Source organism: Pseudoliparis swirei, chromosome 7 (assembly GCF_029220125.1).
Source record: "Pseudoliparis swirei isolate HS2019 ecotype Mariana Trench chromosome 7, NWPU_hadal_v1, whole genome shotgun sequence".
Classification (NCBI taxonomy): Eukaryota; Metazoa; Chordata; class Actinopteri; order Perciformes; family Liparidae; genus Pseudoliparis; species Pseudoliparis swirei.
In genome coordinates, this window is record NC_079394.1 from 21,653,196 (window position 1) to 21,678,500 (window position 25,305).

The window sequence follows — 25,305 nt, forward strand, 5'->3', positions numbered from 1 at the left end:
AGTGGTTGGTGCACAGCGGGCTTCTGTGTAGACTTACGACTCCTGCGAACAGTTACCCAACCATCCGGCTGCACGGTTACCGCGGGCACAGCTAACAGCTGACTGTAGCTCGCGCCGACTACGGGAGAGGGCGGGCTAACTAGCATAGCTGTCTGAGCTTCGATAGCGCGGAGCCGTGCATCTAACCCACTTAGACCTGCCTCCAACCTAGCAAATAAACTACACTTGTTGCATGTATCGTTATCATTAAGGGAGGCAGGGGGATAACTATACATGAGACACACTGAGCAAGAGGGAGCGGGAGGGAGAGAAGAAGAAGTCATGCTCGCTGTTGAGCTGGCAACCAAAGCTTACCGGAAGAGTGAGATGATGCGTTCAGGAGCTATGCTGCTATAGGCTGCTGGGGGACGTTTTAGGATACTCTGAGCATCTCTCTCCTCTTCTCTCTATACTTATGAATGAATTTTCATCTCTCCATTGCACATTATTAACCCCGGAGTCTTTGTGATTTCATGTCTCATAGGGTCCATTGGACTTGGCTGGGTCTGATGCCCCGCCCACTCCTCCTCTCTACCTCCATCTGCCTGATGGATCATGGAGGTCTGGATTGTGGTCCATGCCTACTACAAACTATTCATACACTCTGTCATATTCATTGAATGTGTTGCAACTCTGTAATGATTCCTTCTGGTCACATGACATCTATTGCTTCTGTCCATCCTGGAGGGATCCTCCTCTGTTGCTCTCCTGAACTTTTCTTCCCTTTTTTCCCTGTGAAAGGTTTTTTTCTATTTTTTGGGAGTTTTTCCTGAATCGATGTGAGGTCCTGGGACAGGGATGACGTATGTGTACAGATAGTAAAATGCCCTCTGAGACAAATTTGTAATTTGTGATATTGGGCTATATAAAATAAACTGAATTGAATTCCAGCTAATGAACTTAATTCAAAACACAAAAGTATTTGAGAAAAACTGCAAATATTAGAATTGACAAATAAAAATCAGAACCCACTAGGAATTAAGGATCGCTTGGATTTGGCTCTTGAGGGAGCTCGCAAAGAACATATAGCGGTCCAATTGTTTAAAATGTTATTGTCGTTGTAATCACCCCTTGTGACCACATGTCAAGGGGTAATACCTAATAAATAATTTTCAGATAAAAGTATCTCTATGGCTATCTGTATTTTTAAGAAAATTACCGCCTCAAAGTTGTATTCCTCCGCCAACCCTTCAAATAGTAGTTTACACCCACAATGGCATCGCCTAATTATTTCACTCTCTCCTATTAGTCATAATTAGCAACTTCATTCTTGAGTTATGGCCGACAAACATGTTTTGTGAGGACTTCCTTTGGTCTCTGGATTTTAAAAAGAAACTCCCACGAGGCATTTCTTGAGACATTAAGAGAAGGGGTCGGACTCGAGGTCAGGGTGCCCTTCACCTTTGAGCTTAAAAATCTTAACGCTTGGTCCTGGAGTCGATGGGCGAATAATAACTGTGTCCACGTTTTGCCTTCTGTCTCTTCTCTAGGAAACCAATGCAAGGGGAGAGGAGGCAAGGACATATGTCGGGGAAATGAGGGCGACGTTCCCTCTGAAGCTCCACAAATACTTCTAAAGACACAGTTATTAATTACTACCAGAGACAGGGGGACATGATCCCAAATACCTGCGGACTCCTGTGGTTCTATTTCTCATTTGTTCTTTGAGAGTTTTACCCGGCAAACAAAATCAACTGTATCCTTCCATTGTGTGTTTAGACCTGTCAGACCTGATGAAACCTCCTCTTCCTCGCCGCCCTTCTCCCTCCTCTCACTCCCTGGGGTCGTTCCATCAAAACATGGAGCCCAGCAGCCAAACGGCATTTGGCAGTTTTCATCTCCAAAAGGCTGTGCAGCAGATCTGTCAAGTTTAGTTGTTTTTGTAATGCTTTTGGGGTTTTTTCTTCTTTTATTGAGGATTTCTCAGTTTCAACCTAAACGTGCATTCATGGGCAGCTCGAAGGAGGGAAAACAAGCCTGACGTGGTTAATTTAAACCAAATTATTTTCAGACTCTGTGACAGATGCATTTGCATGCATCAATAAAGATAATATTGCCTCAGACTTCAAGATCAGATCTTTTCTACATTGACTGAAAATACATGAAACCATTTGGTCATATAAGAATAGTATTTTTGCTAAAACATTGAAGTTATTCCGTCAGAGAACCTGTGGGTATATACAGTATATATTTCCTGAAGATTTCGAGGCTGCGACATGCTTTCGTCCTATAGCTTTGTTCTCTGTGATAATATCACAATGTGCCTTCTAGCTCCGATACAATATATAAATATACGTTGTGTCCCTGACCATTTATTCTCTTTACGTCACTGTGGGGTTGCCAGGCAACCAGCAGGTCTGTATAATTTTGTATCACTTGACATATGAAGGATGACAAATACAGCCATACATTTTTTTTTTAAACGGGTGGGAAGAAGAAAAAAAATTAGATGGAGACAAAGTGTGCATCATCTGTGAAGGTGGACCAGGCTGATGGCATGCAGGTGGTTTGATGATGATGGGGGCCTGAACACAGACGGGGGTGGTGAGCAGACCTGGAGCTCAGTAGGAAGCTGCCGGTAGCCTGTAGAAACGTTATGAGAGAAGTGAATCTGATCCTGGTATCCAATGGCTGTTAACAATGTGCCACCATGTCTTCCAGGGACACCATTTTCCAGTGAAAAGCACAGTTAACGATGTTAATTCAAACAAATATACATACTTTTTTGTATAGGCAACAAATAGACTTGTTTGTTACGTTTCTAGTTGTGGTCTCCTGGGTGAAAGTCCTGTGTTTGTTTGACCCATTTCCCAAGACTTGTGATACGTCAAAAACGAACGTAGATCGGGAGAAAATGTTTCCTTTTGGAGTGGAATTGGTAGAATGGGATCATTTTCAGGATACCAGCTTGCAACGTGCGACATGTATTTAATGAAATCAATACAATAGTGGCCTTTGTTTAGCTCAACTGCAGATAGGAGTCAGCTTTATCTAAAAGAGACGTGTAGTAAATATGTTATTACATCATTATGCTATTAACACAAACTCAATGGATGCCTTTCAAATTAAAAGTCCAGCAGTGTTAAATATATGACATTATAAATAATCTACATCTTTAATAATAACATACAACATGTGGCATCATTTAACAAGCTTTTAAAACCAGTTTAATGCTTGTTCCTCCTCTGTCTTTACCACCCTGACAGCCTCACACTGCATTGAACAGTTCCTTTCTGAGCGGTACACACACGCATACAATATGCATGACGTGGCCTTCTACCCCGTCACGGCTATTTTGGCATTCGGGCGCTTTAGTAATGTGTAAAAAAGGAGGTCTACAGTTTGACCAGTACATCGGTAAGCAATCACAAGAGAGCAGCGGTACGCGTGGCTGAAGAAAGGGCTGCATTAGCAAATATGAATATTTCAGTTTGTGTTGGCACGCTACTATGCAAACATATACAGGACTGTCTCAGAAAATTAGAATATTGTGATAAAGTTCTTTATTTTCTGTAATGCAATTAAAAAAACAAAAATGTCATGCATTCTGGATTCATTACAAATCAACTGAAATATTGCAAGCCTTTTATTCTTTTAATATTGCTGATTATGGCTTACAGCTTAAGAAAACTCTAAAATCCTATCTCATAAAATTTGAATATTTCAGACCAAGTAAAAAAAAGATTTATAACAGCAAAACAAAATCAAACATTTGAAAATGTGTTTCCAGGTGTTTCGAGTTAATTAGACGATTCAAGTGATTTGTTTAATACCCTACTAGTATACTTTTTCATGATATTCTAATATTTAGAGATTGGATATTTGAGTTTTCTTAAGCTGTAAGCCATAATCAGCAATATTAAAAGAATAAAAGGCTTGCAATATTTCAGTTGATTTGTAATGAATCCAGAATGCATGACATTTTTGTTTTTTTAATTGCATTACAGAAAATAAAGAACTTTATCACAATATTCTAATTTTCTGAGACAGTCCTGTATATATATATATATTATTTTTTTTGTCTGGGTGGTGGAAGGGGGTTGTGACAGGGCCACGTGAGTGTGAGGATGTAGCTTAGATGTGAGCATGTAGAGTGGGTTTAGCTTAATTGAGTGGGTGTCAAGGACTCTATTCTCAGTGTGTGCGTGCGTGTTTCTGTGTGTGTGTATGTGTGGGTGGGTGTTTTAGTGCGTGTGTGTGTGTGGGTGTCCTCCGGCATTGCCAGCAGGATCAGCGCTGCAGCCAAGGCCACACAAGGTTGTGGTTAAGACACAACTCATACACCTCTTCCAATGACACATGAAAAATAAAGAAAAGAAACGTACACGTTATTTTATCTTTCGCATGCACAAATAAACTGGCTTCGTTTTTGCTGGACCTGCAGAACGGGCGGTGCGCTTTTGCGGCTTTTGTCTACAGCCGTTGTGTGTGTGAGATGTATGTGAGTGCACATGTCTGCTTATGGTCCATTAGGTGCACTCTGAGCGTGGAGTTTGTCTTTGTTGTCTCCAAGATTGGAGAAGCTGGCCTTTCTGAGTATTTGTTTATGTAATACACAAAATGAATTGATAATTGAAAATAAAGGACTGGATACCTTTTTTCAAAGGCGCTTGCCCAGCACGTAGTAGCCCATGATGTGGGAGGCCTCCTCAGTTTCTGTATCAATTGGCCATAGCCGCCCTTGCTTCCAGAACACCCGGCCGCCGGGCCAGAACACAAGCAGAGAGAGAGTACACAAAATGAAAGATTACGATACATTACATGCATGAGAGACGGTACATAGTTGGAAGACAGATAAGGACAAGAGATGGGTTGAGAGTCAATTAATTTATTTTTAAAGATAAATTTCAAAAACTTTTTATCAAAATGTTGTGAAAGTGAAAGATGTTTGAATATTACTAGTGCTGTGAAAAATAATGAGAGACTCTCTCCTCATCGCTCTTCGAACTAAAAACCATGGACCGATCAACTGATCATCTGATCAACTGGTCTCTCAACGCAATTGACACCGTTCTCGGCGAAGCTTGGGTTTGGGGGAACCTGCCCGTCCTGCCGGGACGTTGCAGCTGGTTACACGATGGACGTGTCGTGTGCCTAGCAGCCTTTCCGTGGAGGACGTAGATGACACCTACCTATTCGGAACTATGATTACAGGATTTCTGCTGTTTGGATTTGGCGTTGCCCTGGTTTATCGGAAAATTAAGGAAACGGTGACAGCGTTAAAAGCCCCTAAGGCTGCCCGACGAAATTGGATCGATTTGGAAAATGGGAGGAAAGTGGTGGAATAGTAGGTGCGCAATTGGATGTAGCTGCTGGCAGACCAAACAATCCCAATCTTATCTGCTTTCGCTCCCTCAACCAGAACGGTGCCTTGGCCAAGGCCGTTCTGGGAACAACAACTCCCTGAAGATCGCTGAAGTGAGAACCTCTCATTCCTTCCCCTATCCACAGACACCTGTGGTTGTTTTCTCCCAGGACCTTTCAAGGCTATCTCCATGGCAACGACCATCTTGGACTGAGAACTCTGTCTGTTGTGGCCTGGGGAGGACGACATACCAGAACACGCACACGAACTTTCAATAATACTGATTGCATTCACTACCCCCCTCCCCCCATCCCACGCCTTCGCCTGCTTTTCACCCCCAGTGGGACCGGACGGGGCTGTGCGGGCGCTGCTATGTTGGCGCTGGCTGCTTGTCGGTGCTGGTTACCTTCTGCCCCCAATGGATGGGCTTAGATCACCCAGTTGTTGGATTACCTCCCCTCCCCCCTTCCTACTCGTTGCAAGTCATGTCTAAAATGTATGTGCTTATGTGCTAAGGTGTTTTTTCTGCTCCCACTGTACCCCTCTCGGGCATAGTCGGGGGGCTGGTGTTTTTTCTCGCCTTCTTCCCTCATGTTATGCTGTAATCTTTCATCCACCCTTTCTTGTAATTTCGATGCTTTTGTACCTGTACTCTGGCAAACGACAAATAAATATATCATCATCATCATCATCAAATAATGCATTATGATTAAATTACAGGATTAATTAGTTTTTTTTTTTAACGCATGCGCAGAATGAGCTTCCAATACGTCTGATGTTGATCGTCTCTAACCAGCAGCATGTCATTCTGTCTCTACGTGTCGCGTTAACACTACTCGCACACTCACCACCCGCCCCCCCCCCCCACCCCGTAGGTGGTCGTCACAAAAGCTGACGCTACATATGGAGTGAGTACCAAACACCATCTCCCGGTACTCACCTGATCACCTGAGTAACTCACTGAAAAAGTTATGTGCACCCCTGTGTATAAATGTATATATCCGTCTTTTGTCATAAATCTTCATGTTCTCACAAAACTATACCGAGAATATCGGTAATATGTGATTAATCAGGATTAATCCACAGAAACCTGTGATTAATATGCTTTAAATTTGTCATCGTTTCACAGCCCTAAATATTACATGTTAATGCGACGGGTGTCCGTATCATAATGGAAGTCTTACTGGATCATGTCGTCTTCCTTCTCCACCTTTGCAAAGGTGGCCACTTTGTTCTTCAGCAGGTAAAGATGGCCCGGACCGCCCTGGGGAAAGGTTCTTGTGTTACTATATGTTTAGAGAGATATAAAGGTCGCCTCATTCCTGGTATTACTTGGCAAGCCTCAAGCATCCAATTGGTTGTGATCGGCACAACCAACTAAAACCACCTGAAGCTTGTCTGGCTTCTCAGAGCTTAACGTTGCCTTGTATTAATATTATTTATTTAATGGGACATATTCCAATTGTACACTTAAGTGAGAACTAGGATCCACCTCTTGATCCCCAGAAACAAGCTGCTTCAATTTACACAAATATTCAACTATTACTCGGATTGGTGAAATATTCAGAATATAACACACAAAGCATATTAGGTTTTTGTTCCAAAATAGGCCTTATTCCAATTAAGACGTGGGATATGCCAATATTATGCAGGTTTTTAGGATAATTTAGATTGTAAACAGTGCTTTCAGAATATTCATCTCACTGGGGGTTTTGGCTGTATGGGTTGAGATTTGCGTAAATATCACAACAACAATATGCACGTCTGTAACGGAAAAATATTCGCGAAAAAATTAATTTGTATTTTTTTACATTTTCTTCTGGGAATATGGGGCAAAAAACTGAATATTTCAATAAGGTAAAGAAATGATATGAAGAGCTGATAGTTGTGGATAAATTGAAACAGCAGGCACTTTTTTTAAAGGACACTTCTGCAGAAGATCTTACTTTAGCATTGGAAAGCTAAACAGAAATGTAATATTTCAACAGAATGAGTAAATAATTATTGCTCTCGGGCCTCTAGCTCCATGGCGGTATTGCTTCATTCTCAGCAAATGATATCAGGAACCCAAAGTGAGCAATTTCTCTTCCATGTGCACAATAATGAGGCGATACTGTTAATTCAATTTTAAATCCCTTTGTTGAATGTATATGTTTTATATTTCATACTTGCATTTCTTTGTAATAAGAGAATAATAATTTATTATGCTTAATTTTGTGTCATAGGGCTATTCTTTTCCTGACACCACCTATGACCTCCGCCAATCACGATCCTCCTGATGTGTCGAAAAATAATACATAAAACGTATTGCTATCCTGCAGCTGATGTGAGTCCATCCCTAGATCCATAAAGACTAATTAAGCAGAAGTGCAAGCCAACTCGAAAAAAAAATATATATTATATTAATTAGGATATGAATGTCAATGATGTCACAATATTGCCCTGTCAATCCTGTCACTCACCTGACAAAAAATTAGCATGTTCCAGATTTTACAGCCTTTCCTATAAGCACTCAGCTTCTTCTCGATCTCCTCTGGGCAAGGGACAAGCAGAGAGAGAGAGAGAGAGAGAGGTCACCTTTTCCACTTAACCATAATGGTGAGACACACACAATGGCTCTCTCTTGACACACACACACATACACTACCGTTCAAAAGTTTGGGGTCATCCAGACAATTTCGTGTCTTCCATGAAAACTCACTTTTATTTATCAAATGAATTGAAAATTGAATAGAAAATATAGTCAAGACATTGACAAGGTTAGAAATAATGATTAATATTTGAAGTATTAATTTTGTTCTTCAAACTTCAAGCTCAAAGGAAGGCCAGTTGTATAGCTTATATCACCAGCATAACTGTTTTCAGCTGTGCTAACATAATTGCACAAGGGTTTTCTAATCAGATATTAGTCTTCTAAGGCGATTAGCAAACACAATGTACCATTAGAACACTGGAGTGATAGTTGCTGTAAATGGGCCTCTATACACCTATGGAGATATTTCATTAGAAACCAGACGTTTCCACCTAGAATAGTCATTTACCACATTAACAATGTATAGTGTGTATTTTTGATTTATGTTATCTTCATTGAAAAAACAGTGCTTTTCTTTGAAAAATAAAGTCATTTCTAAGGGACCCCAAACTTTTGAACGGTACACAGGGACAAAAACAATGAGTCATCTCTGCCCTCCAGCAAGTTGAAACTTATTCCGCCCTCATCTTTTCCACTTTTAAACCAGGAGAGTCGTTTTCATTTGAGAGCTCAATAATGAAAAGAGAAAAACGGTCATACTCACCGAGGATGTCATCAAACGTGGCATGTTCATGGTCCTTTAAATAAAAGTTTAACACATAATTAATATTTCATGAAACTACTGAGCAGAAATTAAAGTTGAAGGAAACTGCTGGTTTTCTACACAGAAGGTTTCATCATTTACAGGCAATAATAATAATTGGACTTCTGATATTAAGGTACATCAACTTTTTTACTTACGACAAAGGCAGAATTAAATAATTTCCCTCAATCATTAACATTACAACCCTATTTCCTAGAACAGTGGTACCCAACCTCGGAGTCAGGGACCCTCCAAGGGGTCACGAGGTAAATACGAGGGTTCATAAGGTGATTATCGAGGTAGGAAAGTTCTGGGTACCATGAACGTTTCACTTAAAATGAAGAAGACGTACAGCAGTTCTCTGTTGACTACTATGTGGCCACGCTGGTACCTCATGGTTGAGAATGTTAGAATATCGGATTGTATCTTCAGCGTTAGTCCATCTAAAAAGATTGCTTTTTTTTCTTGCTTTTTTTAAACCAATGAAGAACTTGATGGATCAATAAAGCAGAAACATCTTCACAAAGGAGGGGCTGCTACTCACATAAAGGATGGGGATGATGGAAGGGTCGTCCCGACGAATGATGTTCGGGACATATTCAGCATTTGGGACCTTGGAGGATACCAGCTGTAGAAAGTAAGGACACACACAGAAGAACCCTTATACTCCTATATTTCAGTTAGACTTCAGAATAAAAATGTGTGAATTGACATCCGCACCATGATCTTTGGCGGGATGAAGTCTTCTCCTTCACAGGCCGCCCTCTCCGTCTCCCTCTCATCCTCCCAGTCGGCGTTCTCGTCCGGCCCTTCATCTAGAGTCCCCGAGGAGCTCTGAAGCTCACCACCTGGCTCACACACAAACACAAACAGGAACAAAGGGCGAGATGAAAGGATAACACAAAAACGAGATTAGAGGGGAGCGTGTGCCTTTATTTAAAGCGCTTATTTTTCCAGCACGGAAAGCGAGTGACAGAGCAGAGTTCTAATCAGACGGCAGACGAGACAAAGGGACAAAACGACGCTCTCCTGATGTATCCAGACGGCAACGACACACGCCAACAGGCAGATGGACAACCGGGTTGGCTGAGTGAATGGGTGGCAAAAAGAAACGATAAACTGCAGACACACAATGACAAAACATACAACAACAGTCGAATAATAGTTTGTTTAGAGCAGCAATTCCCAAAGTGTGGGACGGGGCCCACTGGTGGGCCGCGAAGGTACTGCAGGTGGGCCGCGAGAGGTCATTTACAATAAATAAATAAAATGTTTTTAATTTTCAATTTGGAAAAGTTTGAAATTAATATAAAAATATTTATGATTTCAATTACGTGTTATTCTTTTATCTGACCTATTTTTCTGACCGCCAAACAAAACAATGTCAAATGGGGCGCCCTCTTGTAGTATTAAAGTAAATATATATGAGCTCCGGAGTAAATGGTATACAAAACATACATTGTCGGTTAATACATTTTTAATCGGGTAAATTCTGAAGGTCATTTAATCATTCCTAGTTTATGTTTTGATCAGAGTTGTGATCAGTGCCGCCGCTCCCATAACGCGCACTACGCGCAGGGCACCAAGTCCTGAGGGGGCACCACAAAATAGTCAACTAAAAAAATCCTCATAGTTATAATAATTATAATGCCGATATTATTTCAGTCTTTAAATATTAGGCGCCTTTTAGGCATGTATATCACAAAACAGGCAGAACAAGAGATATATTTAATCGCTCAGCACCCCACCCCCCCGTTAACACTTCTCGGGTCGCATCGCTCTGCCGTGATGCGCGCCGACACATCCGCGCACACAGGTGCACACACTCTCACTAGCCCCCCCCCCCCCCCCGTCGACAACGCTCGCCGTGGGTCACTTTCCTATCTCAGGGGGGCATCATGAAGGAGTTATGCTTAGGGCACCAACATGGCGAGCAGCTGCACTGGTTGTGATTAAAGGCTTGGGTGGGCCGCAGAAGATTTTCAGATTTCAAATTGGGCCGCGGCATTCTTGAGTTTGGGAACCGCTGGTTTAGAGGGTTCCTAACTGACTGAAATTCTGGTTAAGTGTTGAGAGCTGGTCAACGTACCTGAATCCTATTAAATTTGCAATTCCCTAATCATTTGCCAGAAAAAAACACTTTAAATGTTGAGAAAAGGTGCTCGGAAAGGGTACTTCATTGCTTCCTTTCCTATATGCTTTAACATAGGGAAGGAAAGGAGAAAATGCTGTCCCACAATTCCTTGCGGCAGCAACGTTCAAGCCAAAGCACCAATCAGCCTCCGTCGTGGTTTCATTTTATGGATGAACTGAAGTGACTTCTCTTAGCATCACGATTGTCTTTCCCTCAGTCCTCAGGATCCCTCCTCATATAATATATTCTGTGATGCATTTCAATCTTTGCATTTTTTAGTTAGTACATTTGCAAAAATTGCATCCAAAGTCATATGCATAAGTGTCAAAGCGTGTATATTCTATGCAGTATTGTATTTTGCGCTGTGATTGTGATTGACAGATTGTCCACTCACTGTCTCTGGAGTCATGCAGTGAGTCGGGCTTGACGGGTGTCGGGTCACTCCACGAGCGGCTGAAGCTCTTGGCTCGGCGGTCGGCAAAGGCTGATGGAGTTGGGGGGAGTGGGGAGTGTCACACACACACAAACACACACATACTCTAAATGATCATCAACCCCAGTGTAACAGCCCCTGTTGACTGGCCTTAGTGTTACATATTTACTTCATGTGGTAATCCAGTAATAGTTTATTGATTATTATTGGGTGTGGTTGCAGGTGACACCGAGCACTCTCCTGACTGAAAGCTGCAACTTGTGAATATTATTTTGCTTCATCAATCAGACAAAAAGAAATATCAAATGAAATAAGCCCATCACAATTTCCAAAAGTCATTTCGATGTGTGCAAAGATCCAAAACACAAGCATATTGTAGTATCACATTAGAATGGTTGATGCAAAAACATATACAGGACTGTCTCAGAAAATTAGAATATTGTGATAAAGTTCTTTATTTTCTGTAATGCAATTAAAAAAACAAAAATGTCATGCATTCTGGATTCATTACAAATCAACTGAAATATTGCAAGCCTTTTATTCTTTTAATATTGCTGATTATGGCTTACAGCTTAAGAAAACTCTAAAATCCTATCTCATAAAATTTTAATATTTCCTCAGACCAAGTAAAAAAAAAGATTTATAACAGCTGAGTGTTTGTCAAGGTTCAGGCAACCCTTGCAGGTGTTTCGAGTTAATTAGACAATTCAAGTGATTTGTTTAATACCCTACTAGTATACTTTTTCATGATATTCTAATATTTAGAGATAGGATATTTGAGTTTTCTTAAGCTGTAAGCCATAATCAGCAATAAATCAGAATAAAAGGCTTGCAATATTTCAGTTGATTTGTAATGAATCCAGAATGCATGACATTTTTGTTTTTTTAATTGCATTACAGAAAATAAAGAACTTCATCACAATATTCTAATTTTCTGAGACAGTCCTGTATATATATATATATATATTCTTTTTTCTTTTCTTACTTTGACAAAAAAAAAGATTTAATGCGCTGAATGAGATACGCCTTTCCCAAAACAATTCTGACGTAGTGAATATTTAACTCTTTCTGGCTATGTTTTGATTGATTCTAGCATTTACCGAAAACTTCAAACAAAACCAGCACATGTTTGTTGACTGTAAACGTAACAGAGAAATGGCTAGAGAGAGAGAGAGAGAGAGAGAGAAGATCCACAGATCTGCAGACGTCTTCTGGCACTCAATTTGGCACGTTTGCAGCACAAAAATAATTTTTTTAAATGACACAATCCTTTTCCTAAAGCAATTGTACACACTGATACACACACATACAAATACTGGTCTAAAACACTTCAGTGAAGACTGACCAAATCACCATCAACGTGGAGTTTAAAGAAAAGGTCATATCTCATTCATAAACATGCTCCAACATCAATATGCTGCATCATGCATGACGCACACATGCATTCCCATGTGTGGGTGCACACATGTTTGAGTATGAATGCATGAAAATGCACTGACATCAGCGTACTGTACACACATACATGCCGACAGACTGGAGGACCTACTCTGGACCTTGATCCTGCGGCTGCCCACCATCCTGAGGTGCTTGCGGAAGTTTCTACCATTTTAGGGAAGAGATAAAGAAGACAGGGAAATCCAGAATGAGGAACAGAGCCGAGTCAGGGAATTAAAGAATGTTTCCAACTTACAAGACCCAGATGTGTTGAAAACACACTGGGGAAAGTCGAGCAAGAGCAGTGACAAGAAGATTTGTACCAAAATCTCCAGTAGCACATGCTAATGTATTAGCATACATTATGCTAACGTATACTTCAGAGTGCCTGATGTTTTAACCCTTGTGTTGCCTTCGGGTCAATTTGACCCGATTCAATGTTTCACCCTCCTGTCGCCTTCGGGTCAATATGACCCGATTCAATGTTTAACCCTCCTGTTACCTTTATATTTACCAACATATTTTACCCTTGAGGTCAATATGACCCCAGCTATTAAAATCTCCAGAAAATTATTAGAATTAATATTGTTTTCCAAGTTTAAGTGTGAGGTACTTTATGTTTGTTTGTTGACTCCCGAAAGAACACCGACATTAAACATTGAATCGGGTCAAATTGACCCGAAGGCGACAGGAGGGTTAAATATTGAATCGGGTCAAAATGACCCGAAGGCAACACAAGGGTTAAAAAAGTATCTTCTGTTTTTACTAAAATAAATAACTTTTTGCAATTCCCCAATCATTTTGACAGACGAAACATATTTCCTCTGCTGCACAATTAAAAGTGTGTTTTACCCTTTATCCTTCTTTATGTCCTGATCCAAACAATGACGTTAGCGGAAATGAGGTGTGTCCTTTGCCTAATTTATATAATGTGAACTTTAAACATTTTTATCATACGTTATATAAAATACATAAACATAACATACAAATTATTGTTAGAGAAACTAATTCTAATGCATTATACTTTTGTCCCACAATACAAGCAACAGTATAGCAAACAGGACGCAACTTTTAAAAAACTATTAGAAATCCATTTTATTGACCAGCAGGTGGAATCACATTTTTCATCCAGATGGGCTTGAATTGTCCCTTTTTCCTTAAAAATCCAATAACTAATGACAATAAATAGTGATACATACTTTGTTAATGTCTTTAATTGTCTTTCCACCTTGCATTGTTTGGATTGGCGAGTAGTTGTTAGGCTACCAGCAGACAATGTGAAAGACCATTGTGATCTGATTGGCCAAACTGTCATTGGGACTACATCGAGTACTTTAAGTTGGACGGAGCCGTCTGGTCTCAATGTGGACACCAGTGACACATATATGAATACCACTTGGTTAAATCACATCTGGTCACATATTAATAAGAGGAGTAAAGTCCATCTGCGGTGATAACTTTACATGCTATGTGCTAACATGTTAGCATTCAAAGAGGACCAAAGTGACCAAGTGGTTTTGGTGCCAATCCTTTGCTTCTACATCTCCAGAAGCCAGTAGAGTGATTGACAAAGTGTTTGAAGTTACTCAGACGTGTCATATTAAAGTTCTTTAGAATCCCCAAGAGGGACGAGTAGTTTCGGACCCATTCAAAAGGCTATTGTATTCAACTGAATTATCATCTTTTAGTATTTCCTTTTTCCATCTTCATCTTCTCGTTCTCTGCCCATCAGTTTTTTTTCATAATTTCTTTTGCATCAAAATGATGGTTCAGAAATGGGGAGAAAGAAGAGTGGGACAGCAGGGAGAAAAAGGAAGAGAAGCAGGGCAGGAAGCGGAATAGAGAAGCAGCCCTAAGTGGAACAATGTGCGGCCTAAAAGGCAGCTTTTCATTATTCATCAAAGCTTGTCTGACGTTCAGTTGGGTGCAAGTGGGTCATTAAACCCCTGAATATAGGTTTTACTATGTATATCTTCACATTTTAAATATCTGTTTATTGTTATTTCATATTTTCACTCTTTCCTTCATACTGCCACTTCTGCACAACAATAAATACAGTTATATCTTGTGTTATGTTTGTCACTTTTTAAATTAAGCTACGGTATGAAACCAAGAGCTTCTCCTAGCAAAAAAGCAATTTCTCTTTTCTTCTGGATGTTGCGCAATTTGTTATTTCTTCATTTAAATAACTCTAAAATAAATGTATGTATTTATTTGTTACATTTGGCATTACAGAGTTAGTAAAGCTGTGTTTTAGTATATCATTATAATTAATGCCGTTCTCTTCCACAGAGTGAGGCCTACAGCTTATTAATGAAACACTGATATCATACCAATTCAAAGATCCCTGGTATCGGGACCGAAACAGTCGGATCTGCACATCCCTGCCATGCAGGGCTCTTTATATTATGTAAAAACAAGAACCTTAATGGGAAGGTCCCCCCAAAATCAAGAATGTATATTTCTTTTTACATGAAGTGCTATTTATCAATCTAGATTGATCAATCTAAATTAAGGAATAGATATATGAATATGACATCGTTAAGTTGCCTGGTTTTGGAGACATTTTCCATGATGATGTGTGAAGGATACCAGAGTGGGCCAAATGGGATTATGCTTGATACGAGAAACATAAAAAAAATGTCTGCAAAGCAAATTATATGGGACCCAAAACAAAACCCTGAGGCACACCGCAAGGAAAGAGCAGCAGTTTTAGACATGGAGGAACAAAGATCTAGAAAAGCTTCCTATCCCAGAGGCACCTGCCTTTCAGTCAGGATGCTGTGATCTACAGTATCTACTACTCAGGTCCAACAGCACCTAAACAGAGTAATATTCCTCATCAGACTAAAAAAAATCATTCTGTCTTTGGAGACTCTGAGAAGAGCCGTTTCAGATTGGAATGTATCCAATATGTTTTATGCATGACAGCAGAGAACTGTTTGGCAACAATGTAAATCCTATAGGTTATGGAAAGAAAATATCCCGATTTATGTTTTTTTAAAATGTTGTTTAATACGTGGGACACTACCAGCTTGCAAAGGTATTTTTTAGGCATGGACCTGAAATTTTGAAATATTCAATTCAATTCAGTTTATTTTATACAGCCCACCATCACAAATAAAAAATGTGCCTCAAAGGGCTTTACAATCTGTACACATAGACATCCGTGTCCCAGGACCTCACATCGAATAAGGAAAAAATATCAGGTGCAAGTCAAACACAAACAGCAAGAAAAAGTGGAATTAAACTCTTAAACTCGTTGGTTGTTACTGGACAGAGAAAAATAGAAATGACCTATTTGTCTAATTAAAAAAAATCCATCAGGTCAAGTACAAGACATTTGAACTGCTTCTCTGATGTTGTCGGACCCAATTAAACAGGAGTTGTTGAGTGTACAGGCGACGAGAGCACTGAGGTGAAGTTAAAAGATGTGACACAAAGCTGTGAGAAACTGATGAGGTTCGAGACGACTGATACGGCCGATCCACAAACCCCACAGCTCATTATTTTTAATAGGACCCACCTGTAGTCAGTTATTACTAGCTTTTCCCATGAAGTCTCTGTCGTCGTGCCATTGTAATGGACCACGTCACTAAGTCTCATCACCTGATGCTATTGGTGTAAATCCTAACCAAACAGCATTACGGCCCCATTGATGTGTCACAGTAAAAAAAAAAAATGAAGTGCCTGACCACGTGCATTTTTTGTCCAGCTAATTTGTGTCCAAGAGTTCAGTTTGGAGGTATTCCACAAAAAACCACTGACGTGTGAGCGTTGATCACAGGAGTCGTGAGTCCTGAAATAGCGGGATGACTCAGAGAAGGAGGTGGGAGGGGGTTCCATCGGCCAGCCAGCGTTGTATTTACACCCCGTGCATCAACACTACCGAGTCAAATTCATGCCAATGTGTGTATGTGTGTGTGGGCGTACTTAAATACATGCGTCTGTGTGTGTGACTGCAACTCTCACCCAACCCTCTCAATCTGGTGGTGACCTTTCCAGTAAAACATGAAACACTGAATGTCTTGCTTATTCAAACATGCATAATGTCCATTGGGGAAACTAACTGAGATGTACCTTTCTATTTTAATAGAAAGGCACATTGCATTCAGAGAGTATGTGACAGTCCAGAACACACACACACAAGAACAAATATATAAATAAATACCATTCACACATACGCACAGACTCGAACATCAAATGTCTTGCTGGCTGTGAGGTTGTTTGCCAAATATTGATTGATTTGTTTACTTGGAGAGCTCACGGAGCAGTAATAGACCCCACGTTGACACTTCAGTATTCAGTGAAGAACACTGGTTAACCCACACCCACACACACACACACACACAGAGGAGGACAAGAGAGCAAGGAATGTTTTTACCCCCTGTAAAAGCACAGAAACTGTTCACCAATATATATGGTGGCATAAAAAGGGCACAAAGATAGAGATGAGAAAGGACTTTATGAAAGAAATCTGCCTTTAGCATGACATCATTTTGCTTTGATCAGATCTAAATCAAGCTTCATCAACCTTTCTCGTGACTCCTGTCGTCGGTGTTATTAATTTTAACATGTTCTTGTATCCGGTTGCTGGTTGTCAGGAGGCGTTACACACCAACGGGGAAGAGTGTGACGTTCGTAACAGTGGATTGTCATGTAGGAGGAATCTTTCATTCAGCAGCAACCGCTGTCGTTACTGCTAGCTTAAGCTAGAAATGTAGTGTTGACCTGAGGAACAACTAAATCCTGCTTTGAATGTTTATCAACCTCAGAGTTCTGAGTACCGGGCAGTTTGCACTGGGCAGGTTACACCGGGCATGTTCAATCGGGCAGGTTCCGCTGGGTATGTTCCACTGGGCATTTTCCACTCGGCATGTTCAATTCAATTAAATTCAGTTTATTTGTATAGCCCAATTTCACAAATTACAAATTAGTCTCGGAGTGCTTTACAATCTGTACACATAGACATCCCTGCCCCAAAACCTCGCATCGGACCAGGAAAAACTCCCAAATAACCCTTCAGGGGAAAAAAAAAGGGAAGAAACCTTCAGGAGAGCAACAGAGGAGGATCCCTCTCCAGGATGGACAGGTGCAATAGATGTAATGTGTACAGAAGGACAGATTTAGAGTTTAAATACATTCAATGAATGTGACAGAGTGTATGAATAGTTCATAGTAGGCATATTCCACGATGGAGACCTCCACGATCCATCAGGCAGATATGATCTATGCCGTCTCATAGGGTCCGATGACCCCATGAGACGTGAAGTCAAAGGACTCTGGGGAGAAAGCAGAGTTAGTAACGTGTGATTGAGAGATGAAAATTCATCCTTAAGGAGAGAAAAAAAGAGGAGATAGGTACTCAGTGCATCCTAAAACGTCCCCCGGCAGCTATAAGCCTAGAGCAGCATATCAAGGGGCTGGACCAAGTGAACCTGATTCAGCTCTAACTATAAACTCTGTCAAAGAGGAAAGTCTTAAGTCGACTCTTAAATGAGGTGACTGTGTCTGCCTCCCGGACTGAAGGTGGAAGCTGGTTCCATAGAAGAGGAGCTTGATAACTAAAGGCTCTGGCTCCCATTCTACTTTTTAAGACTCTAGGAACTACAAGTAGTCCCGCATTTAGTGAGCGTAGCTCTCTAGTGGGGCAATATGGTACTACAAGCTCCTTAAGATATGATGGTGCATCACCAATCAAGGCTTTGTAGGTTAAGAGAAGAATTTTAAAAGTGATTCTTGATTTTACTGGGAGCCAGTGCAGAGCAGCTAGTGCAGGAGTTATGTGATCTCTTTTCTTAGTTTTAGTGAGAACACGAGCTGCAGCATTCTGGATCAACTGGAGGGACCAAAGAGACTTATTAGAGCAGCCTGATAATAAGGAGTTGCAGTAATCCAGTCTCGAAGTAACGAACGCGTGAACCAATTTTTCTGCATCTTTTTGAGACAAGATGTGCCTGATTTTTGAAATATTACGTGGATGAAAGAATGCAGTCCTTGAGATTTGCTTTACGTGGGAGTTAAAGGACAAGTCCCGATCAAAGATAACGCCAATATTCTTTACAGTGGTGTTGGATGCCAGGGCAATGCCGTCTACAGAAACCACATCACCAGATAATTGATCTCTGAGGTGCTCAGGGCCAATTAAAATTACTTTGGTTTTGTCTGAGTTTAACATCAAGAAGTTGCAGGTCATCCATGTTTTTATGTCTTTCAGACATGCTTGAATTTTACCGAGTTGGTTGCTCTCCTCTGGTTTTATCGATAGATATAGTTGAGTATCATCTGCATAACAATGAAAGTTTATGGAATGTTTCCTGATAATATTGCCCAAAGGAAGCATGTATAAGGTAAATAAAATTGGTCCAAGCACAGAACCTTGTGGAACTCCGTGATTAACGTTGGTGGTTATCGAGGCGTCATCGTTTACAAATACAAATTGTGATCGATCTGATAAATAGGATTTGAACCAAATTAGTGCCATGCCTGAAATGCCAATCGACTGCTCCAGTCTCTGTAATAGGATGTCATGGTCAATGGTATCGAATGCAGCACTAAAGTCTAACAAGACCAGTACAGAGAGGAGTCCTTTATCTGCTGCCATTAAGAGGTCATTTGTAATTTTCACCAGTGCTGTCTCGGTGCTGTGGTGTTTTCTAAATCCTGATTGAAATTTCTCAAATAAACTATTATGATGTAGAAAGTCGCACAACTGATTTGCGACCACTTTCTCAAGGATCTTGGAGAGGAAAGGGAGGTTAGAGATCGGTCTGTAGTTAGCCAACACCTCTGGATCCAGAGTGGGCTTCTTCAGGAGAGGTTTAATAACAGCCACCTTGAAGGAGTGTGGTACGTGGCCTGTTAGCAGAGACACATTCATAATATCTAATAGAGAGCTGCCAATTAAAGGCAAAACGTCTTTAAGCAGCCTCGTCGGGATGGGGTCCAAGAGACAGGTAGACGTGTTCGAAGTAGAAACCGTTGAAGATAATTGGTCACGGTTGATGGGAGAAAAGCCCTCCAAATATACACCAGGGCATACAGCGGTTTCCAAGGCCATTCCACTTGAGGACAGATTGGCACTGGTTAAGGGCAAGAGATTATTAATCTTGTCCCTAATAGTTAAAATCTTTTCATTAAAGAAGTTCATGAAGTCATTACCACTGAGGTCTATAGGAATGCTCGGCTCCACAGAGCTGTGACTCTCTGTCAGCCTGGCTACAGTGCTGAAGAGAAACCTGTGGTTGTTCTTATTTTTTTCGATTACTGATGAGTAATAGGCTGCTCTGGCATTACGGAGGGCCTTCTTATAAGTTTTAAGACTATCTCGCCAAACTAAGCGGGATTCTTCGAGATTAGTTGAACGCCATATGCGTTCAAGCTTTCGTGACGTTTGCTTCAGTTTGCGGGTCTGAGGGTTATACCAGGGAGCAAACCTCCTCTTCCTCACTGTCTTCTTCTTTAGAGGGGCTATCGAGTCCAGTGTCATTCTCAGAGAGCCTGTGGCACTGTCAACAAGATGATCAATCTGGGACGGACTAAAGTTAGACCAGGAGTCCTCTGTTATATTGAGACGTGGTATCGAATCAAATACAGAAGGAATCGCTTTAAATTTCGCTACAGCACTGTCAGTTAGACATCTGGTGTAGAAACTTTTGACTAACGGAGTACACTCCGGTAGTATAAATTCAAAAGTTATGAGGTTGTGGTCTGACAGAAGAGGATTCTGTGGGAAGACCTTCAAATGCTCAATGTCAACGCCATAAGTAAGAACAAGATCAAGCGTGTGGCCAAAGCTGTGAGTGGGTTTCTGTACTCTCTGGCAGAAGCCAATCGAGTCCAACAATGAGATGAATGCAGCACCTAGGCAATCATTATCAACATCCACATGGATATTAAAATCTCCTACAATAATAACTATCAGTTTTAAGAACCAAACTGATATAAATTCTGAGAATTCAGATATAAACTCTGAATATGGACCTGGTGGCCGGTACAGAATCACGAATAGAATTGGCTGTAGTGTTTTCCAGGTTGGATGTGAAAGACTAAGAACAAGGCTTTCAAATGAGGTGTAGTGTAATTTAGGTTTAGGATTAATTAATAGGCTCGATTCAAAGATGGCTGCTACTCCACCTCCTCGACCGGTGCCTCGAGGAATGTGAGTATTAATATGACTTGGAGGAGTCGATTCATTTAGGCAGACATATTCTTCATGGCTCAGCCAGGTTTCAGTTAGACAACATAAATCAATGTGATTATCTGATATTAAATCATTTAGTAACACAGCTTTAGATGACAGAGATCTAATATTTAGGAGACCACATTTAATAGTCCTGTTTTGTTGCACTGCTGAAATAATGGTGTTAACTTGAATATGGTTATTGTGTACGACTCCTCTTCTGCTTTCTTTTGATAGAATTAATTTAAGTTTAAGTGGCCGTGGGACAGACACAGTCTCTATGGAGCTCTGGGAGGGACTGGGTGAGAGGGGCGGATGCCCCGGGAGGATGTGCTATGGGGGACACTGGGTGACAGGGATGACAGGGGCGTGGGGCTACTCTGTTTCTGCTTTATGACATTAACCCTGCGTTGTCACAGATATGGCTGTCCGTTGATCAACTTGGTTATGTTTGCAGAAACGAGACGCGCTCCGTCCAACGTGGGATGGATGCCGTCACTCCTCATCAGATCAGGCTTTCCCCAGAAAGTCTTCCAGTTGTCTACGTAGCCCACATTATTCGCTGGGCACCACCTCGACAGCCAGCGGTCGATTGCATTGGGCAGGTTCCACCAGGCATTTTCCACTGGGCATGTTCCACTGGGCGGGTTCCACTGTTTTTTTTCTGCTGGGCAGGTTCCACTGGGCATGTTTCACTTGGCATGTTGCATTGGGCAGGTTCCACTGGTCCTTTCCACTGGGCATGTTCCACCGGGCAGGTTCCACTGGGCGGGTTCCATTGTTTTTTTTCTGCTGGGCAGGTTCCACTGGGCATGTTCCACCAGGCATGTTGCATTGGGCAGGTTCAACTGGTCAGTTCCACTGGGCAGGTTCCGCTTGGTATTTTCCACTGGGCATGTTCCTCCGGGCATGTTCAACCGGGCAGGTTCCGCTGGGTATGTTCCACTGGGCATGTTGCATTGGGCAGGTTCCACTGGGCATTTTCCACTGGGCATGTTCCACCGGGCAGGTTCCACTGGGTATTTTCCGCTGGGCAGGTTCCACCGGGCATGTTCTCCCGGGCATGTTCCACCGGGCAGGTTCCACTGGGCATATTCCACCCAGCAGGTTCCACCGCGAACCGTGCTTTTGATTTCACCGGACGGGACGATCCTAGTCTAATTTTGCATTTGAATCAACTCTTTTTTTCAGCAGATACAGATCCAATTAAAAACCCTATCCTCTGTTTGTAACACTGCCAAAAAAATCTTTCAGAAATGGACTTTTAATGGTATTTACTTATTTACCTAGCGTACTGGTAGAAGCACAAATATCCAGGAAGAATGAATAAATCAAAAAAATCTGGAAGTCTAGCAGACGGAAGGCTCCCGATGTGGTATGACATCGTCATTAGAAGGTTAAAGAGGGGACGATTCACAAGGTTGATCGGCAATACAAATAGATTAAGATCTCTCCAACCTCTAGTGTCTGTGGGCATTATGACAGGAGTCAGGTTTAATGAGATTGGTTGAAACAAACACAGGACTTTCACCCAGGAGAACGCTGTTCTTGTCCCGTGTGAAACCAAAAGTCAACGGTGACTTATTTGAACACACCTTAGTTCCGTAACTTACGTCCTTAACAAACGGCAAGTTACAGAACAAGGGTACCGTTTTATAAATCCAAACAACAAACGTGTCCCGGACTTAAACCAAGTGGTTTTGTGCCATAATAGAGGGGTGTTTCTGCCACAGGGACGGTGAAGCACCACACAGGACAGGACAGGACAGCGAGGACACGGTACCTCTCCATCATGGCGGCAGCATCCTGCTCTCTTTTCCGCCTCTTTCTCTCAGCAATGCCTCGGAAAGCCCTGCCAGGACGTCAAAGCGTTAAGTGGATTCCGTGGGGGAAAGAAATTTAATTTTGGCGGAACCCAAACTGAACCCAAACCTCTGTTTAGAAAACTGATTTAGCTCAGAAATCCTTTATCCTGTCGTCCGAAAACTTTTTTATTTGGAGCAACAGCGTTTGTTTAGTTTTTTTACTGAAATTCCACCAATTCGAGAGACATTAAGCGGATTCCAACCCTTTGGGTCCAGTTGGGTTCGGACACTAAGGTTCCACTTAGTTGTGGCTGGCAGGGGTTTAAGCCCATACGGGTTAGTAGGGGAGGGGGGGAGGGTTTAGAGAGGTTAGAGTTAGCAGCACAGGGAAGTTGCATCCACCAGAGGCAGAGGACATGTGGATCAAGAGGTACACACACACACACACTATGACCACAATGCAAGATCCACAGGAAGAGACACTGAGTCACCAAGAAACCCACCCTTCATCTCCAACGTTAGCTCAACTAAATTATTAAGCGAGTATAGCCGACCAACTCCAGTTCGATACTGAAACCCCGATCTCACATACAGGGCTCTGTCCCGGTGTCTTGTTACTTCTCATTCTGTCGTGGTCTGGAAGTGGGTCAGCATTCGGTGTGCCTTTCCCAGAGGGGCACGGCCGACGGCTCTTCACAGGATGTCGGACACAATGAGAGTCATCCGCGACAACGTTTTTTGGAAATGAAGTCCTGTCGCGTGACTGACAATGGACAGACAGACGATGAGCGCTTAGAATGAGGAACAATAGGCCCGAGTCACCGGAGTCCACACAGCGCTTATATCCGATAGCTAGTGTCTCTTCCTTCAGCCTGTCGCTACTTACACCATCTGCCATCATCTGAAAGTGTAAAAAACCCTGAGAGAACCTCTAAATTAAACCAAACGGTGGTGGTGGGGTGGGAGTGTTTGTCGACATTTATATTTCTCAGTTTTCTTATGGCGGTCGTGTTTGTGATGGTAATGCGTTTGAGAAATGCTGCCACAAAGTAATGTAAAAACTTCAAATGAAATCATGCAGTTCACCAAAAATGAGCAGCAACAAGTTGCACTTATTGTGTTTACCTCACATTTACTAAAATAGATATGGCATATTACGTTACTGAGGGTTAAATACAAGACACAAGATATAACGGTCATATATATATATATATATATATTTACTTATGCACACTTCTGCGTATGTAAAGCTAACACTAGACAGCAGTATCATTACTCAGGTATAAAAACTTTTGCAGTTTGAGACCATTTTTATTTTAGCAATTACCACTTACTGTGTAAAGATATATAATATATATATTATATATATAATATATATATATTTTAAATAATTTTGGAATTTTTTGTAATTTTACATTTTGCATTTGAACACACCCTGCTGGAAATTAGAATCGCCCAATACTAATATTTAGCGAATAGCACATGAACCCATCCTAACGTAACACAATGCAACCTCGTCTGAGGCCGTATGAGAGGCATTTACAACCGTGGAATTGGAATGGGAACACCTTCATCTATCAAGGGAAGTGTAGTTCTCCACCTTCCACCTTTCCAAGAGTTGCTCTTCTTTTTTTTATGTATTTGAAAGAAAAAAACATCTTTGACTTGCGATTTTAACATGTGTAAAACTCATCAACCATAGAGCAGCCGAGCAGCTTTTAACGCAGAGAATTTGAAAACGACCCGCGCCCTCGCCTCCTTACCACCGTACCTAAAAAACTGATGGCTGTAAATGTAGAATGTATGGACCCAGAGTGTTGGAGGTGAAATGCTGTGAGGAGCCAGATCTTTCATCAACTGTCCCCATTCGGACGAGCTTCAGCATCACATCCACATTTTAACTTCTTGAAATGTATTTGTTGTCGTGAATTGCACTCCTACAGTATGCTACCTGTTGACTGACTCTAGAACTTCAAACACCTGGTCCAGCAGGTACTGAGGTCACAGAGGGGGAGGGGGGGTTAAGGACACAGCAGACTGAAGAGCACAAAGCCACACAAGGGTTGAAGATGTGTAACCCCCGACCGACAGAGTGAGGGATAAAATAAATATAAAGAAAAAGAAGAAAGGAAGAGCAGTGACAAGGAAGGAACAGTGGGCGGCGGTCGCAGGAGTTACTCACGATATTCTACGGTCGTGGTTTTGGAAATCCACCACGTAGAGAGTCAGAGGAAGAAGAATAGAGGACGAAATGAAAGAGAAGTCAGCAACAGGGCATGTCAGATATTCTACTCACGCACACACACACACAAAAAGGCATTACATATCAACTGAAGATATCAGAGTGAGGAGGACGGAGTGACAAACAGTAGAAGACGGAGGAGGATGAGAATGCACACAACTACCTGATCACATCAACACATGGGGGAGGGGGGGGGAACATGGGCGACAGAAACATGGTTGATCAGTTCTACACTCAATGTGTAGTTAATAAAACTGTAGCACACAGCTTCATATTAATCAAAGGCCAGTGTCGGCGGAGGGGGGATGTGTCAGGCTGACCCCGATAGGGACGGGTAGAAACAGATGGAAAAGGGGAGGAGAGAGGCTCTGACATATGGGGGGGAAGGAGTGTGGG

The 25,305-nt window shown here is 41.6% G+C and overlaps 1 protein-coding gene across 1 annotated transcript in view; it reads right to left on the bottom strand.

Annotated features, from left to right (window-relative positions):
• Positions 1–25,305, bottom strand: part of nsmfb (NMDA receptor synaptonuclear signaling and neuronal migration factor b) — a 49,554-nt gene that overhangs the window by 9,180 nt on the left and 15,069 nt on the right. Inside the window, exons 5-14 of the mRNA XM_056417981.1 lie at positions 24,850–24,855; positions 22,646–22,714; positions 12,793–12,845; positions 11,208–11,297; positions 9,400–9,527; positions 9,224–9,307; positions 8,641–8,674; positions 7,807–7,877; positions 6,529–6,608; positions 2,594–2,693 (exon numbers count right to left, since the gene is read on the bottom strand). Coding sequence (XP_056273956.1) covers positions 2,594–2,693; positions 6,529–6,608; positions 7,807–7,877; positions 8,641–8,674; positions 9,224–9,307; positions 9,400–9,527; positions 11,208–11,297; positions 12,793–12,845; positions 22,646–22,714; positions 24,850–24,855 — 715 coding nt within the window. The remainder of the gene's footprint in view (positions 1–2,593; positions 2,694–6,528; positions 6,609–7,806; positions 7,878–8,640; positions 8,675–9,223; positions 9,308–9,399; positions 9,528–11,207; positions 11,298–12,792; positions 12,846–22,645; positions 22,715–24,849; positions 24,856–25,305) is intronic.